This window comes from Lytechinus variegatus, chromosome 8 (assembly GCF_018143015.1).
Source record: "Lytechinus variegatus isolate NC3 chromosome 8, Lvar_3.0, whole genome shotgun sequence".
NCBI lineage: Eukaryota > Metazoa > Echinodermata > Echinoidea > Temnopleuroida > Toxopneustidae > Lytechinus > Lytechinus variegatus.
In genome coordinates, this window is record NC_054747.1 from 37,477,688 (window position 1) to 37,504,426 (window position 26,739).

At 35.9% G+C, this 26,739-nt stretch overlaps 2 protein-coding genes across 2 annotated transcripts; both read right to left on the bottom strand.

Annotated features, from left to right (window-relative positions):
• Window positions 1-1,798: 1,798 nt before the first annotated feature.
• On the bottom strand, window positions 1,799-2,905 carry LOC121419695. Its single transcript, XM_041614155.1, has one exon. The coding sequence runs from the start codon at window positions 2,903-2,905 to the stop codon at window positions 1,799-1,801; it is 1,107 nt and encodes a 368-aa protein (XP_041470089.1).
• An 8,160-nt stretch (window positions 2,906-11,065) lies between these two features.
• Window positions 11,066-21,802, bottom strand: LOC121420458 (zinc finger and BTB domain-containing protein 17-like). The gene is made up of 4 exons (XM_041615102.1): window positions 21,738-21,802; window positions 16,629-17,649; window positions 15,862-15,975; window positions 11,066-13,937 (listed from the first exon to the last, which is right to left on the bottom strand). The coding sequence occupies exons 2-4, from the start codon at window positions 17,646-17,648 to the stop codon at window positions 11,601-11,603; spliced, it is 3,471 nt and encodes a 1,156-aa protein (XP_041471036.1). The 5' UTR covers window position 17,649; window positions 21,738-21,802; the 3' UTR covers window positions 11,066-11,600.
• Between the last annotated feature and the right edge of the window lie 4,937 nt (window positions 21,803-26,739).

The window sequence follows — 26,739 nt, forward strand, 5'->3', positions numbered from 1 at the left end:
AAAGTGTTATTACATTTGTGGGCGTTATTACATTTGTGGGTAAAGTGTTATTACATTTGTGGGCGTTATTACATTTGTGGGCGTTATTACATTTGTGGGTGCAACAACCCCCCCCCCCCCCCCCTTTCAAAAATCCTGCGTACGCGCCTGGTTACAGACATACAGTATTATGATAATTTAAGCAGATGCTTGAGCTGTTGTCACACCTTTGGATATATGATATACCATTGAACTATGAAGAGATGGACGATTAAAACAAGCATCTATTTGATCCAGTGATAGTCACCGTCATCTGGTAAAAACGGTTAAACTAACTCTTACTTAAAGAAAAAATAATGTGCCTCAACTATTTACAGAAGTGTGTGAGGCGTAGTAATAATCATGATAATTGAAATACATGTAATATCAATCTTTAAGTTTGAAATATACAATACAACCAAAAAAAAAATTGTTAGAGAATCACATTGCCGTATCTCTACTGGTACAGCTTTCATTTCTGTTTATATCAAACTTGCCAGATATCTCTGCAGATTGTGGGATGGGCTGTATTCGGTTTCTCCATTACACATCTTTCAGTTTTGTCACTATGCAAGTTTTTCGATGTAGATGGAATTTTAGACGCAACATTACCTTGACTTAGTTTAATGAAGACAAAGAAGATGTTCATGAGAAATGATAAAATGGCTACAGGTATTATCAAAGAATATACGATAGCTGCTTTTGATTCATTTCTGATTTTTTCGTTGCATTAGTAGTGGATGTCAACAAGACAAAAGCAGTAGACATCATAAGTATCATCATAAATTGTAAGAAAGTACAAGACACAAAAGGAAATCATTCTGATATTCCCAACATAGGAACAATAAAACATTTAATATCTAGAAATAACATAAATTGTAAAAGGTAAATTGACGAAAGAACAAGATACACGAGGAAATCATTCTGATATTCCCAATATATGTATATATATATTTCCTTGTCTTAATCTCTATCAGTTTGTCTCATATTTTGAGCTCTTTATAATGATGAAAATTATGATATTGCACTCAGATACAAAGAAGAAAAAAATGTGACGCAACGATATGACAAAGAACTTATTTACATTTTTACATTTTTTGTTTATTGACTCTTTACTTTTCGTACTCTCACTGTTAATCTATTGATGAAGGAACATTTATCTACATTTAAGTTTACTGCATCTGATGCATCCGACTTGTAATTAAGAGATATCGAAAAAAGCATGTCTTCAAATTATAATATAGTCCATGTCCTTCGATATACATGTGCTGTATTGCACTGTTCAATATACATGATATAGTGAGGTTGCTCTGCTAGAACACAGTCAGAACAATAGAAACAAAGGATTGAATCAACAATTTCAATCCATTTGATTATCAAACATATGTTTTTCTTCATCATAATCTTGGCGCTTCTTGAAAATCAAAGATAACTCTGCGGTGAAGTTGGAAATTCTTAATTCATTGTATTTTCATCTAACATTTAGTAATTGAATGCATACAAGTACGTGCAAATCTGTCATTGGCATGCATTTATTTAGATAAGGGTCCCGTTTCATAAAGGACTTGCAACTGTTGTAACTTTGTCATTATATGGCAACTACCATGGTAACAATTGTCAGCAGCCAATCATAATCAAGGTTACCATGGTAGTTGCCATAATGGCAACGTTACAGCAGTTGCAAGTCCTCTATGAAACGGGCCCCACATATCTAAAGGAATGGATAAGTAATTTCATTTTGTATAAATTTACCAGGTGAGGAGATGAAGCTCACGTTTTCTCACATCGTCATGGCTCGACTTTCATTTCTGTTTATACCAAATTCATCAGATATCTCAGCAGACCGTTTAACATGTTTAAGGGGCTGATAACAATGATTTGTAATCTGTTTCTCCGTTACACCTTTGGCACGTTTTTCAGTATAGGCCCGTTTATAGGTTTTTCGATGGAGGTTGGTCTTCTGACCAACATTGGCTCGACTAGCTTTATTCCAGACATAGTACATGATTAAAATAAATGAAACCATGGCGACAGGTATTGTCAAAGAATATATAACTGCTTTTGGTTCTTTTCCTGTGTTTTTCATTTCATTAGTAGATGTTGACAAGACGAAAACAGTAGACATCATAATTGCTGCCACGTCTGTAGGCTTGTACTTATTTTTTGTGCTCATTATTGTACTTATTGTTGGTATTTTTGTCACGATTGGTTCGGTAGGGCATGGGTCTGTGCTATGGATATTCTGTAGAAACAATGCACAATCATCACATGCACATCTTGATTTATCTTCCTGCCGATCAGAAGAGCAACAAAATACTGGCTGTGATTTTCTAATGAGAAGAGTCTGTTTCAGAAGAGAGCCAGTTTCAATAGGTTTTGTCAACGGAGGCATCCATAGACCATCTTGATAGCATTCAATATTTCCTGGTAGACTACCAGCTTTAGCTGTACAGTCTACTGCCACCCAATCTCCGCCTCTATCATTACCTACAACACATGAGGCATTACCAGGAGGATAGTCTACCTCAAGCCATACTCTATGTGTACCATCACCTATTATGTCACCATCCTTATATACTAACAAAATGTATGTTCCTTGATCATCTTTCATTAGATCTCTTATTGTAAGATCCAGCGAGCAGTTACCTTTGATAATCATATTATTAACCTCAAATCTCTGGACCTGATTTGCAGGCAAAGACAGTGATGACCCTTTTGTTGACCTATAAAGTGGCCATCTGTTAGATTGTTGTAATGTAATTTTTGTACTATCACAGGGATACGGGAAAATCAAGTTGGCCTCTTGACCTTGCATCAAGAATATTCCTTCAGATTCATACACTATATGAGTAATAAGTAAAGTGATTAAAATAATGAGTTTTACCATGGTGCTTTTAAATGTAGCAATTCAGACTTTAATCTTGGATTAAATTACACAATACTCATTAACATATAAAATATAGATAACCAAAATGTGGGATTGAAATAACATCGGAATAACATGTAACAAACTAAAATACAATGGTCTACACACAAAATGATTTAAATCGTAGTGAAACGTATGTAGCATATGAGATGAGAGTCTCTCATTCCTGGTATGTGTCTTGATGTCCACAGATGTCTAGAGGGTTGACTTGGTTTACTGCTCTGTCGTATTAACCGGAGATATGTCCTGGGCTTTCGTTATGCTTCACTTCAGCTCAAGGGATATCAATGTCAGAATATTTCTATGGCCGAGAGAATGTTGCAGATAGTCCTTGATTTATTTATTTTTTAAATACTGTGAAGTAAAGAGACATTCAGAGATCGAGTCATAAAGTATAATGCTGAGCAAATAGTTTCTGGTGAAGGTGAAGCTTATTTTCTTGAGATTTGAATGTACTAGCTATACAGGCCTATCACATATCTAGAGGAAGCTCACCATCCTCTGGAAAAAATATATATATATACCGTGTGTCTCAAAAAAAACGTAACACTTTTGAAATGGTTGCCAAATTGAGCATGTATTATTTCATGAAAAAAATGTCAATATGTATGGAAAGCTAAAGGACCAACCTTTCATATGAAATGAAAAAATTGAAAAAAAAATCATGCTTCGATGAACAGGGGTCATACAGCTTTCTATACATATTGACATTTCTTCATAAAATTAAATATGCTCAATTTGGCAACCATTTCAAAAGTGTTACGGGTTTTTTTAGACACACGGTAGAAAAGGAAAATATACTTCTCAACTACTAAAATTGACTTTCATTAAATCATAAAATGTTAACTGACAAATAATTTACCTTGTAATCAACATTTAAAATTAAATTACTATCGATAGTGCAAATTGTGACGCTAATGATCAAAGCTACTAACATACGTGATCACTGAAACTGAAAACCACGCCTGATTAATGGTGGCTAAATCCCAAATATATTGTGTGATTCAATAATTGCTGAAACCAGATTCTTTTGGGGGGTAGATCACGAAGAAATAATTTTTTAAAGGTTTTTTTGTCATTTTCATACATCCTTTCTTTGAACAATCAAACAATAATCCTTCTTTCAAGGTGATGATGGCATTTTTTTTCGATCAGGTTATAGTAAAAAAAACATGCATTCCTTGTTAAAGAGATGAAGAAATAACCTGTACTCACTCTGTTATCTAGATGATATATCAGGAGCAGCGTTGTTATTTTCCTTTCAAGCTGAATTCACAATTATTACAGAAAACATGTACATGTATATTTGGTTGTGAATTGATAGCCCTTTGTCCGATTAATAACAGAAAAGGGATAAATTTGTTTCAAGTTCAATTCATCTAGTCACATAATAGTATTTTATGGGAAACTTGAAACCTGTCGTGTAAAGATAAAAGATTTATCATTAAATCAACACAGAGTAATCAATTAGTATATAAATGTAAACATGGAATTGTTGCATATATTGTTTCAACCAATATACATATAGATTATGCAGTCAGACTTCATATTAGAATAAAATTCATAAGAGGCCTTTTGTTTCAAATCTGACGACTTTTACGTAAGGAAGCTAATGTAACCTTTTAAAGGTCAACTTATTAAAGGTCAAGTCCATCTAAGCAAAATGTTGATTTTTTTAATGCATTTTTGAGAAAAATCGATCTCGTATACGGCTGTAGATTTCATCAAAATCGGATGTAAATAAGAAAGTTGTGACATTTTAAAGTTTCGCTTATTTTTCACAAAACACTAATAAATACCAATACATTAGCATGATTAGTAAGAAAGGGAAATGAATTAAAAGATGACAAACGGGCAAAAAAAGGGGAAAGATAAATTTGAATGAACCAAGTTTCATGAACTAGGTCCATATATTTTTTAATTTATGCTGTGATTTCAAAAACTTAACCTTCGGTTAAGATTTGTGTTGACGCCGCCGCCGTCGGAAAGGCGGCGCCTATAGTCTCACTCTGTTTTGCAGGTGAGAAAAAAATGAAACTTTACAATTGGAATATATATCATATATTGATAAAATTCTCTCATTATTTAAAAAAAAATTCCAGCATGATGTTAATAATGGCTAACAACCAGCATTTATAATATGCCAGGTATTATATAATTATCCTGTTATACAATATCTAATTGCGTTGTTTTATAAACCATGTAAATATTTTGGGGGTTTGGTATGAAATGACAGACCTCGGCCAGCATTTAATTCGATACGTAAGCTATAATAATAATACACATTTTACTCAGTATTTTTAAAGTAAAATATTATTCATCTTTGATATCAATTTTTTTTCTTTAATAAAAGTCAGAAGTCTGTCTAAAGTTTGGCTTGCATGCACTATACAAACATACATTCAGTACATTGCACATTATTTTGCTTTTAACTTTATGACGTCATAATAGTAATTTTTTAGTATTTTGCTTAAATTTGGCTTCATAAAGCGTGATCTGAATAAGAGTTAAACATTTTGCTCAGCAGAGTAAAATATCAAATAAAATACTTAATCAATACTTTCAGTTGAATAACCAGCCCTGGTCTATTTTTGTTTGTACTTTTATATTTTGTTACATTAGTATAACTGTCTTGAAAATGAACAAAGGGGAATCCAGCCTTGGCCATAAAATGTGTTGGAAAGGATAAAAAATAAATAAAATCGAATGGTGAAAGTTTGAAAGATATCAGACAATCAATAAAAAGGTTACGGCTGCTTTAAACTGAGAACCCTAAGACTTTGTAGATTTCAAATTGGCAACTGGGTAAGTAAATTATGACAAAGTGCAAGGACAAAGTTCCCATAGGCCTTGTACTTAATTATCAGGAATTTGTGTATTCTCCGATGTACCCATTACCCTGGGGCAGTAATCAAAATATAACCAAGGCAGTAAATTTTCATATTCTGATGAAAAAATATATAATTTGAAGTAAAACTTTTGAAATATGACATTTTAGACATTTCATTTTATTGAGTACATGGAAGAGTAGTCCTTACCTTACATGTGACATCCCATATGAAGCCAATTTGAAGTCTCCATGGGCATAGTGATTACCAACATGTACAACTTTTAAAAATTAATAACTTCCTCATTGTTTGTCCGATACTGTTCAAATTTTCACCTGTCAACTTGTCTGATTTTCCTTTTTCCTCTAGATTTCTAAAAACAAGCTGTACAAGTTTTATTTGGGTTTGATTCCCCTTTAAACAAAAAAATACAAAAAACATGTCTCCAGTATCTATCAATATGGCTATATTTTCATTCCACAAATATACTTACAACACATACCAGTTTGCACAATACGCATCAATGACTATTAAACAACAATGATTTGCTTCATAATATTACATACTAAGAATAACCATCAGTTATAATTACATGCATGTTATATAACATAATATCCCATCTTTAATTGCATTATGTACAGTATATTAAAAAGTGCACACATGTATTCACTATTTGTTATATCAATTTTTTTCATGATATAAATTGTAACATATTGATGACAAAATATAAATGCACAGAGTTGTTAAGATATAGGATGATTATTTATCAGACCTTGGCCCCTTAACACATAGATTTGTAATTGATTTTCATGTTGATAAGTAAAATTGATAAAGCATAATGATCAATGCTATTAATTGTAAAATCTACCTAAGACTGATAAGTGAACTTTGTGAAACAAGGTCCAGGGCACATATCACAAATCTTAGAATATGGCTTTACAATTCAGTGATTGCAATGACCACAATGTACAAATGCAAAAGTCTACCCTAATATTAATGTATAAGTTTTGTGTCACAATGTACAGATTTTTCAGTAAGCTTTTTGCAAACTGAACAAATCAGATATTGCAAGTCACGTGTGACTTTCAATCATTTCAGACCATACAAGTTGAAATAAGATATATATACAGTGGTGATCAAAGGTTAGTGTAAACCACAAAAAATGAATAGATTCAAAGTGTACATGTTCTGCCATGTTTTTGATATTCAATTGGAAATTCAGGTTATGAAACAATTATTACATTCAATAAATATGTTTCTCCTGGCTTGCTGAACATTGTAGTGTTGTCTACATTCAACACTCAGCATGGAGGAGTGGAGTTTTTGGTGGGGTTCACTAGTTTTTGACCACAACTGTATATGGATAAAATATTCAAAATCCAACTAGCATTTTTTTTCTAAGCTGAGGGTTTGAACATTAGACTGCTTAGGAACAATGCAGGAAAGATCAAACCAATCTTAAATTGAGCCAGAATCAGTAGTGACTCGTCAAGGGGGGGGACAGAGATACGTCCCTTGCATGGGTTGTGACTCGTCAGGGGGGGCAGTCTGCCCCCCCCCCCCAGGTACGCTAGTGGCTAGAATAATATTTTTAAATCTTTAAATCAACTGAATGGCTATAATGACAATTGAAACTTTATGAATTTGGTTTTTGTTTAGGCCAACATAGGATGCAAAATGTCAGAAAAAATTGTGGCATCTCATCATCTAATTTGGCCCTTTAATATTCAAGTCCATTGTAAATCATACACAGATTTTAAAATAGCTTTACGAAAGTCGATTCACATGTAGGCAATGAAACAGGGTCATGAGCATGAACTAGGTGCTCTATATTGAAAATTATGACATGGCAAAAGGAAAATGAGTTAAAACTTCTCTGGCATATATTTTAGTCACGTAGACCTAGAACTTAATAAGACCACAGGCTGACAGAAAGGGACCGGATTCATAGTAGAAAAGGTATGCATATAGGATCTGTTCATCAAACTAAATTTGACATAATGGTAGCTGCCATGGTAACACTATCCAACAGCCAATCAAAATCAAGTATTCCATGGATGTTACTTACCCGACCTAGAAGATACCAAGACCACAGGGTGACAGAATAGTCCATATGAAGTAGGGTTTAATGTAGACCCTTGTTTAACTTATGGAAAGCCAAACATGTCAAAATCTTGTTTGGGTAATATGCTTCTGTTTGCTTTCCTAATTCTCTAATATTGAAATGAACCACCTTTTTTTCTCCTCCTTCTCAGACAGTGAAGGATGATCTTAGAATCAAATGATCCAATTCATTAAACCTCTATTCCTTGTCATAATTGGCTATCCATAGTTAAACCACAAATTAGGACCAGTTTAAATCAAACCCGACTTTAGAATATGGGCCAATGGGAACGGAATCATAGCAAAGAAGAAAGGTAAAAAAAACATCTAGGGTCTGTTTTATCAATTCTATTTGATAGATTTGCCATCTAATGGTAACATTGCAAGACAATCGATAAAAATTAAGGATTCTATCAAAGTTACCAACAAAGATGGAAAAGTTATCATCGTAACTTTTAAGCCACTTCATGATTGAGATAATTAAGAAGAAACTTTTAATTTATTAGATCATGATCTAGCTGACATTGTTTTCTTAAGCATTAACATTTTTCCTTTTAAAGGAAAAATGACAAGGAAATTAGAAGTACATGTAGAATGGTCAGCAAACGGGACAAGGTTTGAAATGTAAGATTTATGGTTGCACTTCATAATTCCGAAGGTTCTTTATTCCAAAGGTTGGTAATTCCGAGACACGTAAATTGCCTATACCTCGATGCTCCTTCATCCGTAAACGTAAATGGGTTCGCTAATTCGAACATTTGTGGCGTTCTTCCGAAGGTTCGTTAGTCCAAAAACAAAATAAGGTTTGTTGTTCCGAAGGTTTGTGAGTTCAAAAACGTTTGGAATAACGAAGCTTCGGAATTACGAATGTATGCGAAAATTTATGACTCTTACAAAGACAGCCCTGTCCAGTCAATGGAACATACACACGTTTGATTTTTGCACATTAATTGCCAATGAATGCTTTGATCTGGTGCAAGAAAAATCACTTTTAAAACACAATACTCAAAACAATTCGTAATCAAAATTATTGGAAAATTTTCCCTAAGAATAATGAAATAATTATATTACAATACAAATTATACAGAAAAAGCTTTCAACAATTGTAAAATATTAATTCTCATTACAATCACAAATTTAGTGGACATAATTATCAACGGTGAAATCATCACTTTCATTCTTCTACTCTTTTCTCCTTACCAATATTTCCCTTCAAATTTCTTGTGATTGTCCTTTAATCAATTCATTTGTGTATCTTATTAACAATCCACATCGAATGTCTTGGTTGCAATAGAAAATATCAGTTAGCGGTACTGACAAGAACAAACCTGCCTACTTCCGTCACCTTCATTGGATGATTTCAATTCCAGTGTTAGAGTTGGTGTTGGAAGTACAATTTAGATTGCTTCCCTAGCTCTAAAACCTATTCAGAATTTACATTCATTCACAACATTGGTAGCTTAACACCAAGTGATTGACTTTTCAGGACCAACTGCATTTTATGTTTGCTATGCTCATGTGAAACTTGACCCAAAACCAACATCAATAGGGTAAAAACTGAATTTGCAAACACCCATTGCCATGTTGAAATATAAAATTTAAAAAATTGTTTCTGCTATTAACAATTTAGTCGATGCAGTCCTCATTATTTCAATGAAAATGACATGATACACAACTTTATTCTATTTTAAACATCGAGACACATCATATGACCTAGTGACTTTATCCTAAATTCAAATAGTGTTGAACAATAAATGAACAATATATTTTGTGTTGGTGGGACAATAGTATGGTGAAAGTATATGGTTCTGCAACAGAAAAAAATATTCAGATCAGAAACAGATACAAAATAAACAACACAAAACAAATTTTACCCATCTCCACCCCCCCCCCAAAAAAAAATAATAAAATATTAGGAGCTGTACAAGTATGTGCAGACTAAAAGAAATGAAATCATTGACCTTACCAGGATGCATAATCAAGCTACAACAATCACTATACAATTAGCTGTTAGTATATACTGAGTTCTTGCATTTCTTGTTCGACACTCAATCAATTTGACTGGGTACGAAATTTATGCACTTCTATGTGTTTCAGTACATCCCCTGGCAAGGCAGGCATATCTCGAAGTATTACTTTTTTTTAAATGATAGTATTTTCTTAATATGAATTTCTTTGTTTTTAGAATTTCTTATTTCTTTGTTTTTTAATCTTTTGTTTTTTTCAATGGAAAATATCACAGACCGTTAAACATCTAAATTAATTAAGCAGACCAATTAGAAAGAAAAATGATCACCCTTATATGAATTTCATCTCCCATAGACTTTGTACACAAATCATAAAATGAGCCAAAGTCACGTGACATCGCGATTCTATTCCCATATGTCTCGAATTTGGTCTCAAAAGTTGCGCAAGACTTCATAGAAAAAGTCATAAGATTTTGCGGCGCTACCTTTTTGCATTTCAGAAATTTTGCGCGAAGCGTCAAGGGGGCCATCATGGCCCTCCCCCCTAGTCCTCTTAGGGTTAAAGCCCTCATGATCAATTATTAATTTCATGATCGATCATACACAAGTTTAATTTCATTTTGAAATTCCAGTGAATTTAAATTTCAATATCATAATTAGTTATAAATCTGTAAACAAAAATGATTTATTACTAATTAAAGCCAGGATTTGTCATAATTTAGTTCACACACATGACCAAGAATTGACCAATTGTACAATAATCCATGCAATCAATTATGGAGTTGATAATCAGCCCCTCAGTGACTAACGCTGTATGTCCCAAATAACTGGTCCAAACAACTGCTATGAATTGGTGATGAGTTAACTTATGCATTTCTTACAATACGAGAAGACAGGCGCTAAGTGGCACTTTAAATCAGCCTTTAACGATGTGAAGCCAAGAGATTAAATTATCAAGTGGTTATTATCATTTGTCTTCCTTGGTTTACTATACCATTTAGAAACTAATACAAAGTATTTTTGACAAACTACAGTCTGAGTTGAAAACTACATTAACTTGTACGGGGTAGTAATTCATGAAGTATCTTGTCTGAGATTTTCAATGAACAATTTGTTCAGAGCCAATCAGATGCAAAAATTTTTCAGTAGCTTATAACAGTTGTTAGTGAAAAAATCACTAATTTATTTGTTTCATGGAATACTCCCAGGGTTAGATTGATTTTATTTGAAGAGTCTCGGAGAGATTTCTGGGAAACGTCTGGAGGTGGGTTTGGAAAATGGACATAACAAGGATAGAGCCTGTATATGTTGGTTAACCCTTTGCGTGCTGATGTTGCAAGTTTGCCCAGGCGTACAACTAAATTGAAGAATCATAATAATTAGTTTTCTCCCCTACCTTCAAATTAGATAAACTAATAAAAGGCAATAGTTCTTAAATGACATCTACATAAGCATCAATGATGCAATATGGATGAAAATAACTTGGAAACAATTGTCATTATTATCCCCCAAAAATAGCTCAGTGTGCAAAGAGTTGATATGATAAATGGAGTATGAGAATAATAAATAACCCTTTTGTTGCCTGCCCCTCTCTCTATCAAAAATACAGATAAATGCACTCTAAAACTATACTGACCCAACAAGAACCACTTCACACCAATCGATAATATGCCATTCTAAATAACGTGGCAGCTTTGATCTGTCTGGAGTCGGTTTTGTTACATGTAGTTTGACTGCTGCATAAGAATAATCTAGTCGTTAAACATAATCTGACATTTCATCATCATCAAGGGAAAAAGCACCGTCGTATTCATCATCATCACCTCCATCGTCATCATGATTATCCTCCCTGTCAACAAAAGGTTCAGCATCATCATCTTCTGGGGTAAAGTTAAAACTGATATCTTTAGAGGTACTTGCAATGTCAGCAGAAGATTGCATTAATTGGTGTTCTTGATCAATGTCCTGATCTTTGCTGGGTACCTTTTTAAATGAAGAACCATCATGGTCACTATCAACCTTAGGAACACTATTACTGTCGGATTCATGATTATTTAAAGTATTTGTAGTATCTTCTAGATCTGAATGGTCATGGTTGTTGAGTGTCTTTGAGGATTTGTTGAAATCATCCAGGTCACTGCCCTTGGAGAGCATCTGACGCAGGAACACCCCAGACACCGCTTGGGAATCATCATTCATGACATCAAAGCCATCATCATCCATGTTATCATCGAAGTCATACATAGGGTCATCGTCATCATCGTCATCATAATCTTCCTTGTGTTTAGTGTTGGCACGGCGAGCAGTCTTGGCACTGTCTTTGCCACGGTGGTACTTTCGCTTGTGTCTGGCAAGGTAACGCTTCACGTGAAACTCTGCATCGCATTGATCACATCTGTACACCTTACCTTCGACGTTGTGGAGTTGCATGTGGACGCTGAGCGCCGTCTTGGATTTGAATTTCTTGTCGCAGATGGAGCAGGTATGGCTGTACACGTCAGAATGCACGATGTTGATGTGTCTGTTCAAGTACCACTTGATGGTGAAGGCACTCCCGCAGGTTTCACAGACGTGAGGCTTGACATCGGAGTGGATCTTCTGGTGCTTCACAAGGAGCTGGCGAGTGGAGAACGTTTTGCTGCACGTTTCACAGGTGAAGGATGCGTTGGTGTGCGTACCTTCATGGACATGCCGTAGATGATCAGTCAGGAATGTCTCGGAGCATATTCTACAAGAAAAGGATTTCTTCGGTTTTGTCCCAGGAGAGTCACCCTCACCATTTCTGGAGATGTAGCGGTTGTGAATCGCTCTGTAATGTCGCAGGAGTGATCTGCGGGCCAGAAATGTCTTACCACATTCCTCGCATGTGCTATCAGTTCCATCATTTTGGACTTTACTCGGAGTACGCTTTTCTCGCGATGCAGCCCTGGGATACGTATCAGGGGTTTTTTCACGGGATGATTCTCCACCTTCAGTATCCTGTAATTCACCTTCTTCTCCGTCGTCCTCCTCCAACACATCACCGTCCCCATTGCCACTCTCAGAACCCTCATCTTTACCGTGAGCTTTACGGACATGCTTGTCGCGCGATGACTCCTTGAAGAACAGCTTGCCACATTCCTTACAGAGGAAGCGTTCCCGATTCTCATGGATTTTCTCATGCCACATAAGAGATGCTTTCCTGTAGAAGGACTTTGGACACTTGGAACACTTGAAGGACTTGATACCAGTGTGCTGCAATTCGTGCTGTTTGAGGTTGGTCTTTTTGGAAAAGCGATGTCCACACTCCTTGCACTCAAAGGGCTTCTCACCTGTATGCACACGCTCATGATGAACCAATTCTCTTGGGGTACGGAACTGTTTAGGACAGTACTTGCAGTGGTGTGGCTTATGGCCAAGGTGCATTTTTTCATGAGTTATTAGATAGTCTGGATTCTTGAAAGTCTTATTGCAATAGGAACATTGATGGGGGCGCTCTTCTGAATGTGTGCGTCTGTGGCGATTGACTTGGCTGCTGGTCGCAAAGGAACTCTCACAGATCCCGCATTTGTAGGGCTTCTCTCCCGTATGGGTGCGTTCATGCACCTGAACATCTCCGATCCGAATGAAACGCTTGGGGCAGAAACGACACTGCAAGGGCTTGTCGTTGCCGTGCGTGCGTTTGTGGATGCGGAGCGCACTCCGTGTACGGTAAACGTTTCCACACTCCTGACACATAAACGGTGCTTCGCCTGTGTGCGAGCGGACATGATCATCATACCTGCGCCTTTCATGGAATACCTTCGGGCAATACGGACACGGCATGGTCTTGTCCTCATGTAGACGAGAGTGAAACCTCTTGCAACCAAGAGTTGGAAATGCCATGTCGCAGTAACAGCACACGTAAGGTGGTTTGCCAACCAGATCTTGTAGGTGCCGTTCCAGCTTACGGGGCTGCTCATAGATGATGTTACAATGTTCACACTGGTAGTACCGCTTCTCCCGAGTCTTGGTACGAGGTTTGGCTTTTCCAGAATTCTTGGGGTTGATGGGCAAGGTGGGGCATGTCCCTACACTACTTCCTGTTCGTCTCAGTTCCATTTGCTCTTCCAGCGCCTAAAAATAACCACAACATAAAAATATTAATATTAGTTACATTCATATAGTACTTCATACGTACATGTAAGTGCTTTACATCGTAAATATTATTACCCTGTTCACAGAATCCATCAATGTTCCACACATGAAGTGCACCATCTCCACTCCCTGGGGAGTATCCTGGCCAGGCAACCATTTATCAGTGCACACATGCCAATCTAATCACAATGACGTCCACATCCTACCGCGAACCCATTTAACACCTGGGGCGGAGAGTGGCAAACATGGATAAGTACCTTGCAAAAGGACATTGGCGCTGGATGGTATTCGAGCCCTCAACCCATGGTTTAAAGAGGCAAGCGGCTGAACCACTACACCATGGCTCCTCCTTGTAAGGATATCAAATTATAATAAAGCCTTCACGCAATAAATCTCATGCTGTGGGGATATGTACATTAGGATAGTCTCAATTCAAGTATAAATATGAATTACATAACACAACCATATACATGTACAACATTTAAGGCAATAATTGAAATGTTGAAGAGGCGGGAGTCTTTTGTTGGCAAAATAACAAAAGCTGCGGGCACAAAGAGTGCAAAATTATTGCCAAGAGTATGTCCATGCAACTCGTGAAAATTAATAAACACAAATACATGTATGGTTTGTTGTTGTGCCATGTTAAGACACTACTGTCCAATAAGAAAACTATAAGAAAGTATTTTACACCATACATGTAAACCAAGGCCATCCATCTCCTATTTATATATTTTTCTTCATTAAACCAAATTTACGTAAAATATGTTCAGGAAAAATTCACCCAAACAAAAAGTTGATTTAAATTAAAAGAGAAAAATCCAACAAGCATAACAGTGAAAAAAAAAATTGAAACCTTAGAAATGCAAAATAAGAAATTTGATATTTCTAAGATTTCGCTTAATTTCACAACCCTAATGCATTGAATTGTTTGAACATTTTATGGTTCAGTCAAGTTGGTCCTGAATGTCAAATCTGTAAAAATTGAAATATTGCATGATTTTGAAAGTTTAGTTATAAATCTCTTTTAAAAAAATAGCATTATTGATCTCGAAATTTCTTACGCTCTGATTTTTGTGCTTTCACAGAAGCTAACTTGCTGTAAGAGTTTCTTTCTCAAGTCAATCCCAACAAAAAGTTACTTTAAATAAAGAGAAAAATTCAACAAGCGGAGGTAAAATAAGAAAGTTATGACATTTTAAAGTTTTCACTTTAATTTTACAAAGAATTCTATGCACATCCTGAGTTGTATGCAAATGAGGTGACTGATTACATCACTCACTCTATTTCTTTTGTATTTTGTGATATGAAACATTAAATATTTTTATTTTCTTCTCATTGTCATGTCAATCAAGATATGTTCCTCCCTGAACAAGTGGAGTTACCATTGTTTTGACATTTATGGTTCAGTCAAGTTGGTCCTTCTTTTCAAATCTGTAAATATTGAAATATTGTATAATTCAAACAAAAAAAAGGAAATACATGTACTGAGTGATGGACATCGTGAAACTCTCATCTGCATATCAGTGAGTTGTGCATATAACTTTTGTGAAAAATAAGCGAGAATCTGAAATATCGTAACTTTCATTTTTTACATCCACTTTCCAATTTTCAGCGTTCAGTTTTTCTCTACTGATTCAAATCATTATTATTCTGGGATGGACTTGACTTGTAAAGGCACATTCACACTGCCCGAGCGTTGTTGGAGCGGTCGTGGAGCAGAGAGAAAAAATCATCACCGCTCGCTACCGTTCACCATTTTCAATTTCGATTGGGTTTTTTTTTTCGATTTTTTCCCCGATTTTGTGAGTGAAATTCGACCCCTTCTCTCTACCGCTCCACGACCGCTCCAACAACGCCCGGGCGGTGTGACCGGCCAAGGGTCAATGAACTATCCTACATATACCTGTGAAGTGGCTGGCATGTTGACTTGAGTTGAGCCATGCTGTAGAGCCATCTGAAGAAGGGAGGGTCTCAACAACGGGTCATCGGTTCCACTTTCCGCTGACATTGACAAAGACTGTATGGAAGAATATTTAAAGATTCAGTAGGAAGCATAGAGAGTTTTGATAAGATCTATGCCTTTAACATGGCAAATTGAGGGTAAGGGGTAATGCTGATATTGTACCAAGTCTATAGTGAGTGAGAAACATCATTGACTCTCTCATTTGCATACATGTATCACTGATACTGTAACTGTATTTTAAAAATAAGCAAAACTTTACAATGTCATAACATTCTTAGTTCACATCTGATATTCATGAAATTTTCAGCATTATGCTTGTTTGATTTTTTTTTCTTCTAACTATTATTCTAATCAAAATCAAAATTCTACTGGGGTGGTCATGTCCTTTAATGAAGTATGCACAGCATTGAATATGGCAAGGCAGAAATTAGAGATACAGATTGATATTTACCAACAGGATTAGTCAATCTATTGGACATTTTTTTTACTCATTTCCCATATTTATTCAAATCAAAACCCAGAATCAAATTACATACAGGCTATTTATTAATGAAACTACATTTTATTACAGCATATTACAAATATTTTATAAATATGTGTGATACCCTCAAACTTTCACGTACACTGTACATGTAGGTCTTAAACTTCTGCTAGTATTGGAACATTTTACATAATCTTGGACCAAGGTCTTCCCATCATATAATTACCTTACTGCTGTAATCCATGGGATCCAAGCCGCTCTGTTCTCCGGACGTTGACCCTCCACGTCCATCTAGGAAATATCCCCCTACGTTCAGAGAAGGCGAGTCCGACGGCACATGAGTCCAGGATAATTGACCCTCACTCCTATTCTGTCTCAGTCTAACCTTGGGTATTGACAGAATGGGAAGCATGGAGCTGTACGGTCTCGAAGGAACAGGGCTGGCATTGGTGCTACTGGTGCATGAGGGACCAGGGCTATGATCTGTGCTACTGGTGCTACTTGAAGTCCTGTCTGTGGGTGGCGTGGGACTGCCAGGATCTGTCTTTGGCACCACTTCAGGAAATGTGGAATCCTGGATAGGCGAGCCGTGACTGGCATGGTCCGTTGCTTGCGGTGACGGACTACTAGGCTCTACCTTGAGGTTACAAGGCGTGGTGGAATCTTCCACTGGCAAGGCAGGAGGAGTTGACTCTGTCACTTGAGGACAAGGAGAATCGGCATGATGATGGCGAAGTACATCTGGGCCCACAGACATTGCACTTGATAGATTGTTGTCCCTTTCTGCATACTCCGTGCCATCCTTGAGTGTGCTTTCCACGTTATCCTCCACAGGCAATTCAGGCAACGGACAGGCAGCTACATCAACCGCACTTCCTCCATCACAACCTGGGGATACAAGATCACCACTTTGTCCTTTATGTGCTGTAAAGTTATTCACCTTTGGCAAGAATTTCACCTTCAAGTCTACTTCAACGTTTTCAGGTGAAACCGATTTTTCTCTGCCAGATGAAAGCTCGCCCAGTAAAGGTTTCTCCTCTCCAGCAGTGGTGTCCCCATCCTCTCCAGAATATTTTAACCTGGGACTAGTTGGTTTCTTGATGCTCAGGTCAAGAGCACCTGCAGCCCTGTCCCATTCTTTCAATTCTTGCTTTGGTTCCATGTTAGCAAGCTGGGTGTTATGATGGTGTGTTGAGTTGTTTGGAGTTTCAAGTTGTTCCTTTGGTACTGCATCATGATAAGCCATCCTAAAAATAAATAATAAAAATTCAATGATTAATCATTCAAGTAAATTAGGAAAAAAAGTGCTTAAATTTAACTTTTCAGAATAGGAATGTAAATACACAGGTGACCAGATACCCCAAAACCAACAATACCTCGCCCAAAATGAATTTTATGATTTTCATTGTGTTTGAAAACCACTTCCTAAAGCTTGAAAATGATATACAACTTGAGAAAATTGTTCTGCAACCACCCTGCCTGTGGGGAATCTACATGAACATGTGGATCTTTATGGTATGCCAATGCAGTAAACAGCACACACTTTTTTAAAAAATCATTAAAAATATCGCTTTTGTGACTGAAAGTACTAATTTCCATTTTGCAATTCATATTTTATAAGTAACTTAATTAAAGGACAAGTCCACTCAGTACAGTACCCCATGTACAATTGGACGCCATGGTGCAAAGACATGTTTTGGTCAGCTCCGCGGTACCACTTTTAACTAAGTTTTACAGCCATACCATATACCATTTACTTCTTTGATTTGCGACATTTGATAAGTGGAACGTTGTTATACTACCTCTTCATTAATACTTTGTGCAGAAATTCATTATTTTGCTACTTTTGGCTTGACATTTACTCCCTTCGCCTCCATGTCAACGCGTACAGTGTACTACACGTGCCAGTACTAGCCCCTCGGACAAGGTCGCTCAACCCGAGCCAACGCCGAACTGAAGGCCGACATAAAAAACGCTATCCGAGGTGTTATGTCAGAAGATAGATGAGTTACGCAACGACACTGCAACCATGCACCATAAAATATCTGACCTAAAAAACCGCTATGACGGCTACGAGTGAACGGACCGTCCAACTTCCAAACCTACGTGAGGACCACAAACCGACATGTCAGTCATAGAGAAGAAACTGATTCTCCTCAAGCTCTACCAGAGAAAGGCTAATCTCCTCTTTTATGGGGTCCCCCATAACAGAGATGAAAACGTCTATGAGAAGCTCCGCAACGTCTTCGTTAATCTTGGTCTATCAGTGGAGGATGCAAATGCCATATCCATCGCAAATGCACATCGATTACCCCGCAAGTCGCAACCTGGAGCAGCCGCCCCTCCCCCTGGTCCTGAGCCCATCATAGCAAAGTTTGTTATTTTTAGTGTTCGTCAGCGTATCCTAGAAGCCTCCGAGCATCAGCAACGCGTACCTCACAGCGATGCAAATAATCTTAGCAGAATTTCGGTGAGAACCGATCTTCCACAAATCATGAAAGCTCATAGAGCTAAACTCGCTACAGTAGCATATGGTTTGAGAAAGCAGAAAAATCTATCAACCAAGATATTTGTCAAGGATACCAATGTTATTCTTCAATTCAAGACCAAGGGCACCAGTGAATGGAAGACCTACCAAGACTAACATCTCTGTCCTGAAAATAAAATGTTTAACATAATGATGCACTATAGTAAAGTTTCATGATCTAATTGATTTCAACATTTCATAATATTATGCTCCAAGATGATGTCTTACTAAACTCCTTTGCCTATAAATTATGGTATCATAAAAATAATATAATTCTATTACTCCTTACTCTTGATTCATCATATGTATCACAAAATAATGTTTTTATGACAAAACACAAGTCGTACTATATATGTCTTATTGTGATTACTGCCTAAAATGTCTCTGCTGAGAATTTAAAATTTACATCAAAAAAGGCTTTATGTCTTTTTTGTTCTATTTACTTGATATATTGGCCATATAAATATTGACAAAAAATGTTTGTATTTTATCATAAGAAATATGAAATATTCTCATTTTCTCCTCATTGTCAAGTGAAACAATGATTAATTTCTCCCTGAACATGTGGAGTAAGCATTGTGTAATACTATATGGTTCAGTGAAGTTGGTCCTTATAATCGTCAAATATGTAAACAAATGAAATATTGTATAATTCAAACAATAAAAAACAAAAGAAATAGTGAGTGAAGGACATCATCGATTTTCTCATTTGCATGTCCAGAAATTGTGCATATCACTGTTTGTGAAAATAAGAAAAATTTTAAAATGTCAAAACTTTCTTACTTTACATCTGATTTTGATGAAATTTTCAGCGATGCTACTTTGATTTTTTTCTCTATTTACTTAAATCAACATTTTTCTGGGGTGGACTTGTCCTTTAAGAATCATTTTTGTATTCACCGGAGCACTCAAAGAATTAAATTTTTGGCATATTTGTGTGTATGCCCTATATTGGTAGAAAGTAGAATTGCAAGAAAATTGTCATTTTTCAATCTCTATTTCTAACATCTATAGAAAAATATAATTGAAAGAATTCAGTTTACTTAAGAGTAAAGTTATAAACAGTAATGAATAGCTGTAATCAAAACTGAGTCATTGACAGTGTTAAAAAACTCAAACATTTGTCAACAAGAACAAGAGAAGATACGCTAGACATTGCAAACCTTATTTCACCACACAGGTCATACATGTAGTAACAGAAAAACGTGTGTGTATTCGAGTTTCATTCATCATCATCAGCTATAATCTTCCAAAACCTCTGCAGCCTATTTCGAAGATGACATTAGACAAACATTAACGCCTATTATTTTTTACTAACTTTTGGATGCACTATTCCAAATTTCCAATCAATAACACCCCAGCAGAGAATTGCCTATATGGTGTTATTGCCTATTGCTATTGGCATGCATTATCATTTTGGATCCTTGAGTACAGTGTTAGTTTTGGTTCTGGAAAGCAAATTGCTAGCAGCAATAAAAGTTAGAGTTTTTAGACCAACACTAGTAGTATGGTCAGTTCCCCCATGTCTGGGCGGTCTCACTTGTTCACTGCTACCACCCTGCCTGTGGGGAATCTACAGGTAGGACTATGGTATGCCAATGCTGTACAGAGCACACACTTTAAAAAATCATTGAAATATCACTTTTGTGACCAAAATTACTAATTCCATACAGTTGTAGTTTATCTTTCATAAGTAACTTGGGAATAATTTTGGTATTCACCAGAGCGCTCAAAAACTTGAATTTTGGGCATATTTTTGTGTACGCCCTCTATTGGTGGAAAGTAATATGGCAAGAAAATTTTCATTTTTTGATCTCTTTTTTTTCATTAAGAAAAAAATGATTTAAAGAATCAAATTTAAATAAGAGTCAAGTTGTATGAATAATAAGTGTATTGGAAACTGTCAGTGTAAAAAAAATCAGGCATTTGCCCTAAAGAAAAAGAGAAAATAAGCCAAACATTGCCACCCTTCCTTTGCCACACATGGAGATATAACTGAGAACAAGGTTATATCATAACCTTGTTCATTGAATGAGTGGGCGGTCTCCCAAGTCTGCCAATGTCCAACCCACGTATCTTCTTCTTCCGGGTGTAGTACAGACCTCTGGGTATAGTACTTTCATACTTTGTCTGCATACTTTGTACTATCTGCACAATTCTAGTGAAAGAACATATGCAACGAGCAAGAACATTACACATGCAATACATAGACAGGTATTCATAAAAAATTCTGACTCAAAATGGTGAAAAAATAATGAATTCAGGGCATTTCATGTAACGGCCTCAAAATGCAGCCTTTTTCATCAAAATCCCAGAATCGTGTGCAAAGTGAATGAGTGCGCAGACATGGGATACCATTTTTTTTTCAATCTGAAATTGACTGCCCATGGTTTTTTTCAAGACAATTGACAAGAGAATCCTATATTTTCTTTCATTCTTTAATGAGAAATTTCATACACTTACTCTTAATAGTATAAGGCATGTTATTAACCAAAAGATTTTATGAATTAAGAAGAAATTCATGTTAAATCTTAATTCAAACTGTTAGATGCGCAGACTTGGGGCCCATCATAACAGCTGTGACGTGCATCGACATTTATTTATCCAGCAAATAAGTCAATACATGGGGCTACAGATAAGGCTTACAGAAATGGTCATCAAATAGAACATGGAAAATATAGATTATAGTGCACAATATCTGGTCAATACCTCAGTAAACATTCATCACTAACCGTAAAATCGAAATAAATACCTTAAAATGGCATATGACTTTATTTCCAAAGAATACTAGTACTCGATCTATCTTACCATTTTGGCGAATCGCCCCAAGGAGAAAGCTTTTGTCCTGAATTTGACCTTTTGGCCCGGTGTTCGTAGCTGGCGCTCATCAAATTTACACATGCTTCTCTGAATTTATACATAATGAATAAATGAAATAACCAAATTTAGGAAGCGGAGCAAGAAAATTCTTATGAATTGCTGGTGGATGTAAAAAAGTTCGAAGAGGAATTTTGATTTTCAGATGGTTAATATGGTAGGATTTTTCTTTCTTGGTAACCATCCAAGGCTTACTGCAAATGTTATATGAAGTAAGAAAATGAGAAGGCCTACTAGTGCGAGAAAACTTGGAGAAGAAGGAGAGAAAAGAGGAGAAGAAGAGGGGGAGAAGAATACTGTATTAAGAAGATTAAGGAGGAAAAGAGAATAGAGATGGATAAATGACAATATCAAACAAATCGTGTGATCACTATAGTATTCCCCTCAGTATAACCTCTTTATATTTTCATTTGTTTCCGTACCCCCCCCCCCCCCGCGGCCCCGCTCTTCCTCTCTCATTGTTAGAGATCAGTGTCACTCCCCCCCCCCCCCCTGTTTCTTTCTCTCCATCTTAATTCTTTATCCCTACCCCTTATATCTTCCTTTAAAATTCTGCTCTGATTCTTATAATAATTATGTGAGTCTTATTGACACTAATCGGACATTTTGGTCATTTTGGTGATACTTTTATGACCAGTTTGGCATTGGGAAAGGGTCACTTAGTCAGAGAATGCTTTTGTAACCACATCCAATTAAAAGTTCTATAACAAAAGGATATATATATATATATATACACAGATTCAAGTTAAAGTTGTTCATTTGCCAAATCACAATTGTCGTGATCCTTATTTGGCCATATTTTGACCCAAAGTATATTCTTGATTATCTAAGGACATGGCAATCAGAATTCTGAGCAACATCTTCATCATATATTTTCATGAAAAATATGAAAATAGGAGCTACAGGGGCAATAAAAACATTTTGCGTAACTGATGCACTTTCAGAATGGAACAGAAAGCTAGAAAGAAAAAATGGTACATGAATAACTGATGAAAAAAAAAACAAAATAAGAAGAGGACGGCTTATCCCATTCCGGGGGCACTTGTTAACGTTATAGGATCCCCCCCCCCCCCCCCGAGAAGGGATGATTGGTTTTTACTCTCTATTTTCTTTTTGCTTTCACCCGTGAGCATGGTGAGGGGGTGAAAGCAAAATCTAAATATGTGAATATTTAAAAATCTAAATATGTTAATAAACATCTAATCTAAATATGTGAATAAACAGATTTTCTTATTTATTTATTTCTTATCATTTATTCATGCATGTTCACAATTTACAATGTAAAAGTATACACAGATAATATATAAATATATACGAAACACAAGTAAATAATGAACATACAAAGGTGTTGCAGCATAAGCTAAAAGCTTGATTGGTTGAAGCACCTTTAAACTTGTTTTGCATCCAAGCAGAACAAGATTAAACAAATTTTTGCACCATAAAAATCTGAAAAATCCATCGAAACAGTGATAAGTACTCTAAGTATTTGAAGCTTTTTGAGGATGTATAATCATGATATTCTGTTATTGTTTCATCCATCCAATTGACGGTACAATAATCAAAATGAGGATGAATAATGATTTTGTATAGCAGTCTTATAATATTTTTTTTGTAATAGGGTCTTTTAAAAAATATGACTTTAAAAGAACGGACATTTTCAATGTGCTGGGGCCTGTTGCATGACGAGATGAGCGATACGTAGGAACGTCCTAGGACCATTCTTCCGAGATAGGAAGATTGGCGACAAATCAGCGTAAACCGTTTCACGAAGGCAATTTTGTCTTCCAAGTCCGCGACATCTTTTGATATCGATAGTATCGGAAAAATATTTAGTCTTCATCGTCACCTGAACCTTTTATTTCGGAATGACGACTTTTCATAAAATCATTTATTTCAATAAAAGGAGATCAAATGATGTTTTATTTATTACTGATTGTAGAATTGATGTATGGAGCTTACTTTATGAGGTAAAAAGAGAAGAAACTTTAAAGATTCACAAACATAAATGAATAAAATTGAAATTTTCATTGTTTACCTTACTTAGAATACGGTGTCCTTTTAGAGATACCTTTCATTGATATTTCAACGAAAGAGACCCTTGTCCGATATAAAAATTGATTTAACTAAGTAATTTCGACATTTTGTTAGTTCAATATTCTGTATTTTTATAGAATGCTTATATATAATGATAATTTTGTAAATTATGCGTTAATATGTTATTTGTTGAGGTAAAAAATATGGTTTGAAAGGGGTAAACAAAATCAACAGTGTCTGATTGTGTTAGACTAAAAAGGAAAATATGAGAGGCTGCGTGTGAAACTTCTAATTTATTTATTTTATTTGCCAGATATAACGCAAGAAATACTAATTTGAGTGTTTAGAGTATAAACATACCCCAGTTGCATGATGAGTAAACGATGACAAGAAAAATATGAACATTGCTGCAAACATGGCCAAGTGAATAAAGTAGTGCTTTGCAATAATAATTAAAACACAGAAAAAGTTGTGCAATCCGCAATGGAAAAATACTATCAGAAATCATGCTAAAAATTACAACGATCATATAAAACGTTGATCACTTAATTTATGGAAGTTTATATAAGAATATAAGGTTTAAGAATATAGAAAATATATATGTTCAATATTTCAATGGTAAGGAGTAGAGACTACCGTGATTTCTTTAACATGACATAGGAGCCGAAAGGGGCCTACCCTACCATTTAAAATGCGCCTCTTCGTACTTTCCATAATCTTTTCTTTGATGAACTTATCTTCATTTGTAATGATTGTGATGGATTCGTATATAAGCTAGGCCTAGTCTGTATCTTAAATTCAATTAGCTATTTTGTTACTGCAGGAGTTTGTTTTGTTTCACTGCTTCACATCTCAAGTTATCCCAAATCCAAGAATTGGTTTTCATTCAAAATTAATCTCATAAAAAATAATGAAAATGAAATAAAAATATAAAATGATTTAGCATGTTTAACCTCTTAGTTTTGTATCGAGTGTTTTTTTGCTGAGCGTTATATAAACACGTTTTTTCTTTACATAATTTCTTTTAAAGAAATTCGTTTTCATGTTGTTTAATTATCTATAATGAGAAAGCATGATGGGTCAGAGAGATAGTGCCGCCCATTTCGATAAATCAAGTTTATTTTGTTTTAAATAGAAAAGTGGTGGGGATTGGGCGGAGGGAGAATAAAAGAAAACATATTTTTTAAAAATATTTGGTTCTTCATCAACCCCGGAAAAGTTAAAATGACATCCGTTTTTGGTCGTCTTGTCGACCTGAAATTGATGACAACTAGCCCCCAAATAAAAAAATAACTTGGCGCCATCCTAGATAAAATGCATCATCAACCCCCTAAAAATATGTTTAAAGGTGATATGTCAGTGTGGCTTGCCGTAAACGCATTTTCTCTCAATGCCGACGGTGGCGGGCGGTGTGCAAAGAAGATCATGCCTACGTAGGACATGTCTGGAGGTGTCTTTCCAAGGACCATTCTTCGTATCGCCCAAATCGGCTTTGTGAAACAGTTGAGCGATATCTCGTTCTTACGTAGAATGGTTCTACGAAAGACCATTTCATGCAACAGGCCCCTGTTTCCTTGAAAATCGATGAATCGGTAACAGTATCAAAACGTTCCAAACGTATGTGTATAAACTGATGTTGAATTTAAACAAAGATGAGCATTATATTCAGGGATAAAGGATCCGAGGGTGAATTTCAAATATTGTCATGGAACCATTAAAAATCGACAAACAAAAGAAAAAGAAAAGAAAAACAAGTCAGAAGAAAAAGAAAGAGCGCCCCCTAGTGCCGCATCAAGAACGGCAACGTGATGATACACGGAGAATAGTTACAAATAGAGGTAAATTTAAACTAAAAATATTTCTATTTTATTTAATCTTCCTTTTTTGTATTTCAATTATTTTATTGTGACAGATCGTCCATTGATTATGTTAAATGCTCTAAATCTGTAGAAAATGAAGGGGAGTGATGGTAATGAAACCGGTGACGTGTCGCAATCGCATGCCAAATCAAATGGGATAAAATAATGGCGATGGCATGGCACTCGCCTCGCCGCAGGAGTCTGGGGAGAGCAGCCATTGTCGCCCGCTGGATGTGATATGATGTGACTGCGTCTCCTCGTACTGTCCACTTCACCGCACGCAGGAAAATCAAGCCATTGAACAATAAGAAGTTGTGTGTTGTGGACAAGCTATGTTGGAAAGTTACAAATAGATGCAGAGGTTCGAGCCCCGGTCACATGTTTCATATCTTATCTGGATGATAAATGTCTGACAAAAGTTGACTCGAAATCCATTGCCAAGACCAAGTTCGTGTTTCTTTGTGCGAGGTTTATAGTATGGTTGGAAGGAACTACCCCTTATCCACCACCTAATCTTCTAAGCATCGTGAAAGGGGTAGAATACCTGAACAAGAACCAGACTTCAGACAGGATAGTTTTAGAGTCACACAATAACATTAAAAGGCTTTATTCTACAGATAACTCATAACCAAGACCATAGCTTTAGCAGCTTTCCCAAAAGTCGCACTCCCCTCCCTTACATGTATCAAGCAGTCCTCAGTAATATATATGAAAGCTTCTAGTGCAAACAATACTGTGTATGTCTGTAAACCCTTACACTCCCCCCCACTAAAATAACCCTATGGGTTTTTATTAACCACAATGAATCAAATGTAATACATACAATATCATGTCTTGTCATTAGTACATGCAACGATACTCCACTTATAAGTTCAATAAAACATTCATATACGAACTTGACGCTAGCAATTTAACAGACATTTTTACCCTTTGTTTCATCAGCGTAAAATACTCATTTGACTGAATAAACAAAGGACTAAATGCGATACATTAACATTTCTTATCAATAATTCATGTGACAAGATTCCCCCAATAAATCA

Bases quoted from the DNA above. Each gene is read 5' to 3' on its own strand.
- LOC121419695 (XM_041614155.1), bottom strand. From the start codon at position 2,905: ATGGTAAAACTCATTATTTTAATCACTTTACTTATTACTCATATAGTG.
- LOC121420458 (XM_041615102.1), bottom strand. From the start codon at position 17,648: ATGGCTTATCATGATGCAGTACCAAAGGAACAACTTGAAACTCCAAAC. The intron at 15,976-16,628 runs GTAATTATATGA...TCTTCCATACAG, and splicing joins CCATGGATTACAGCAGTAAG to TCTTTGTCAATGTCAGCGGA. The intron at 13,938-15,861 runs GTATATGTAGGA...GGTTATTTTTAG, and splicing joins ACATGCCAGCCACTTCACAG to GCGCTGGAAGAGCAAATGGA.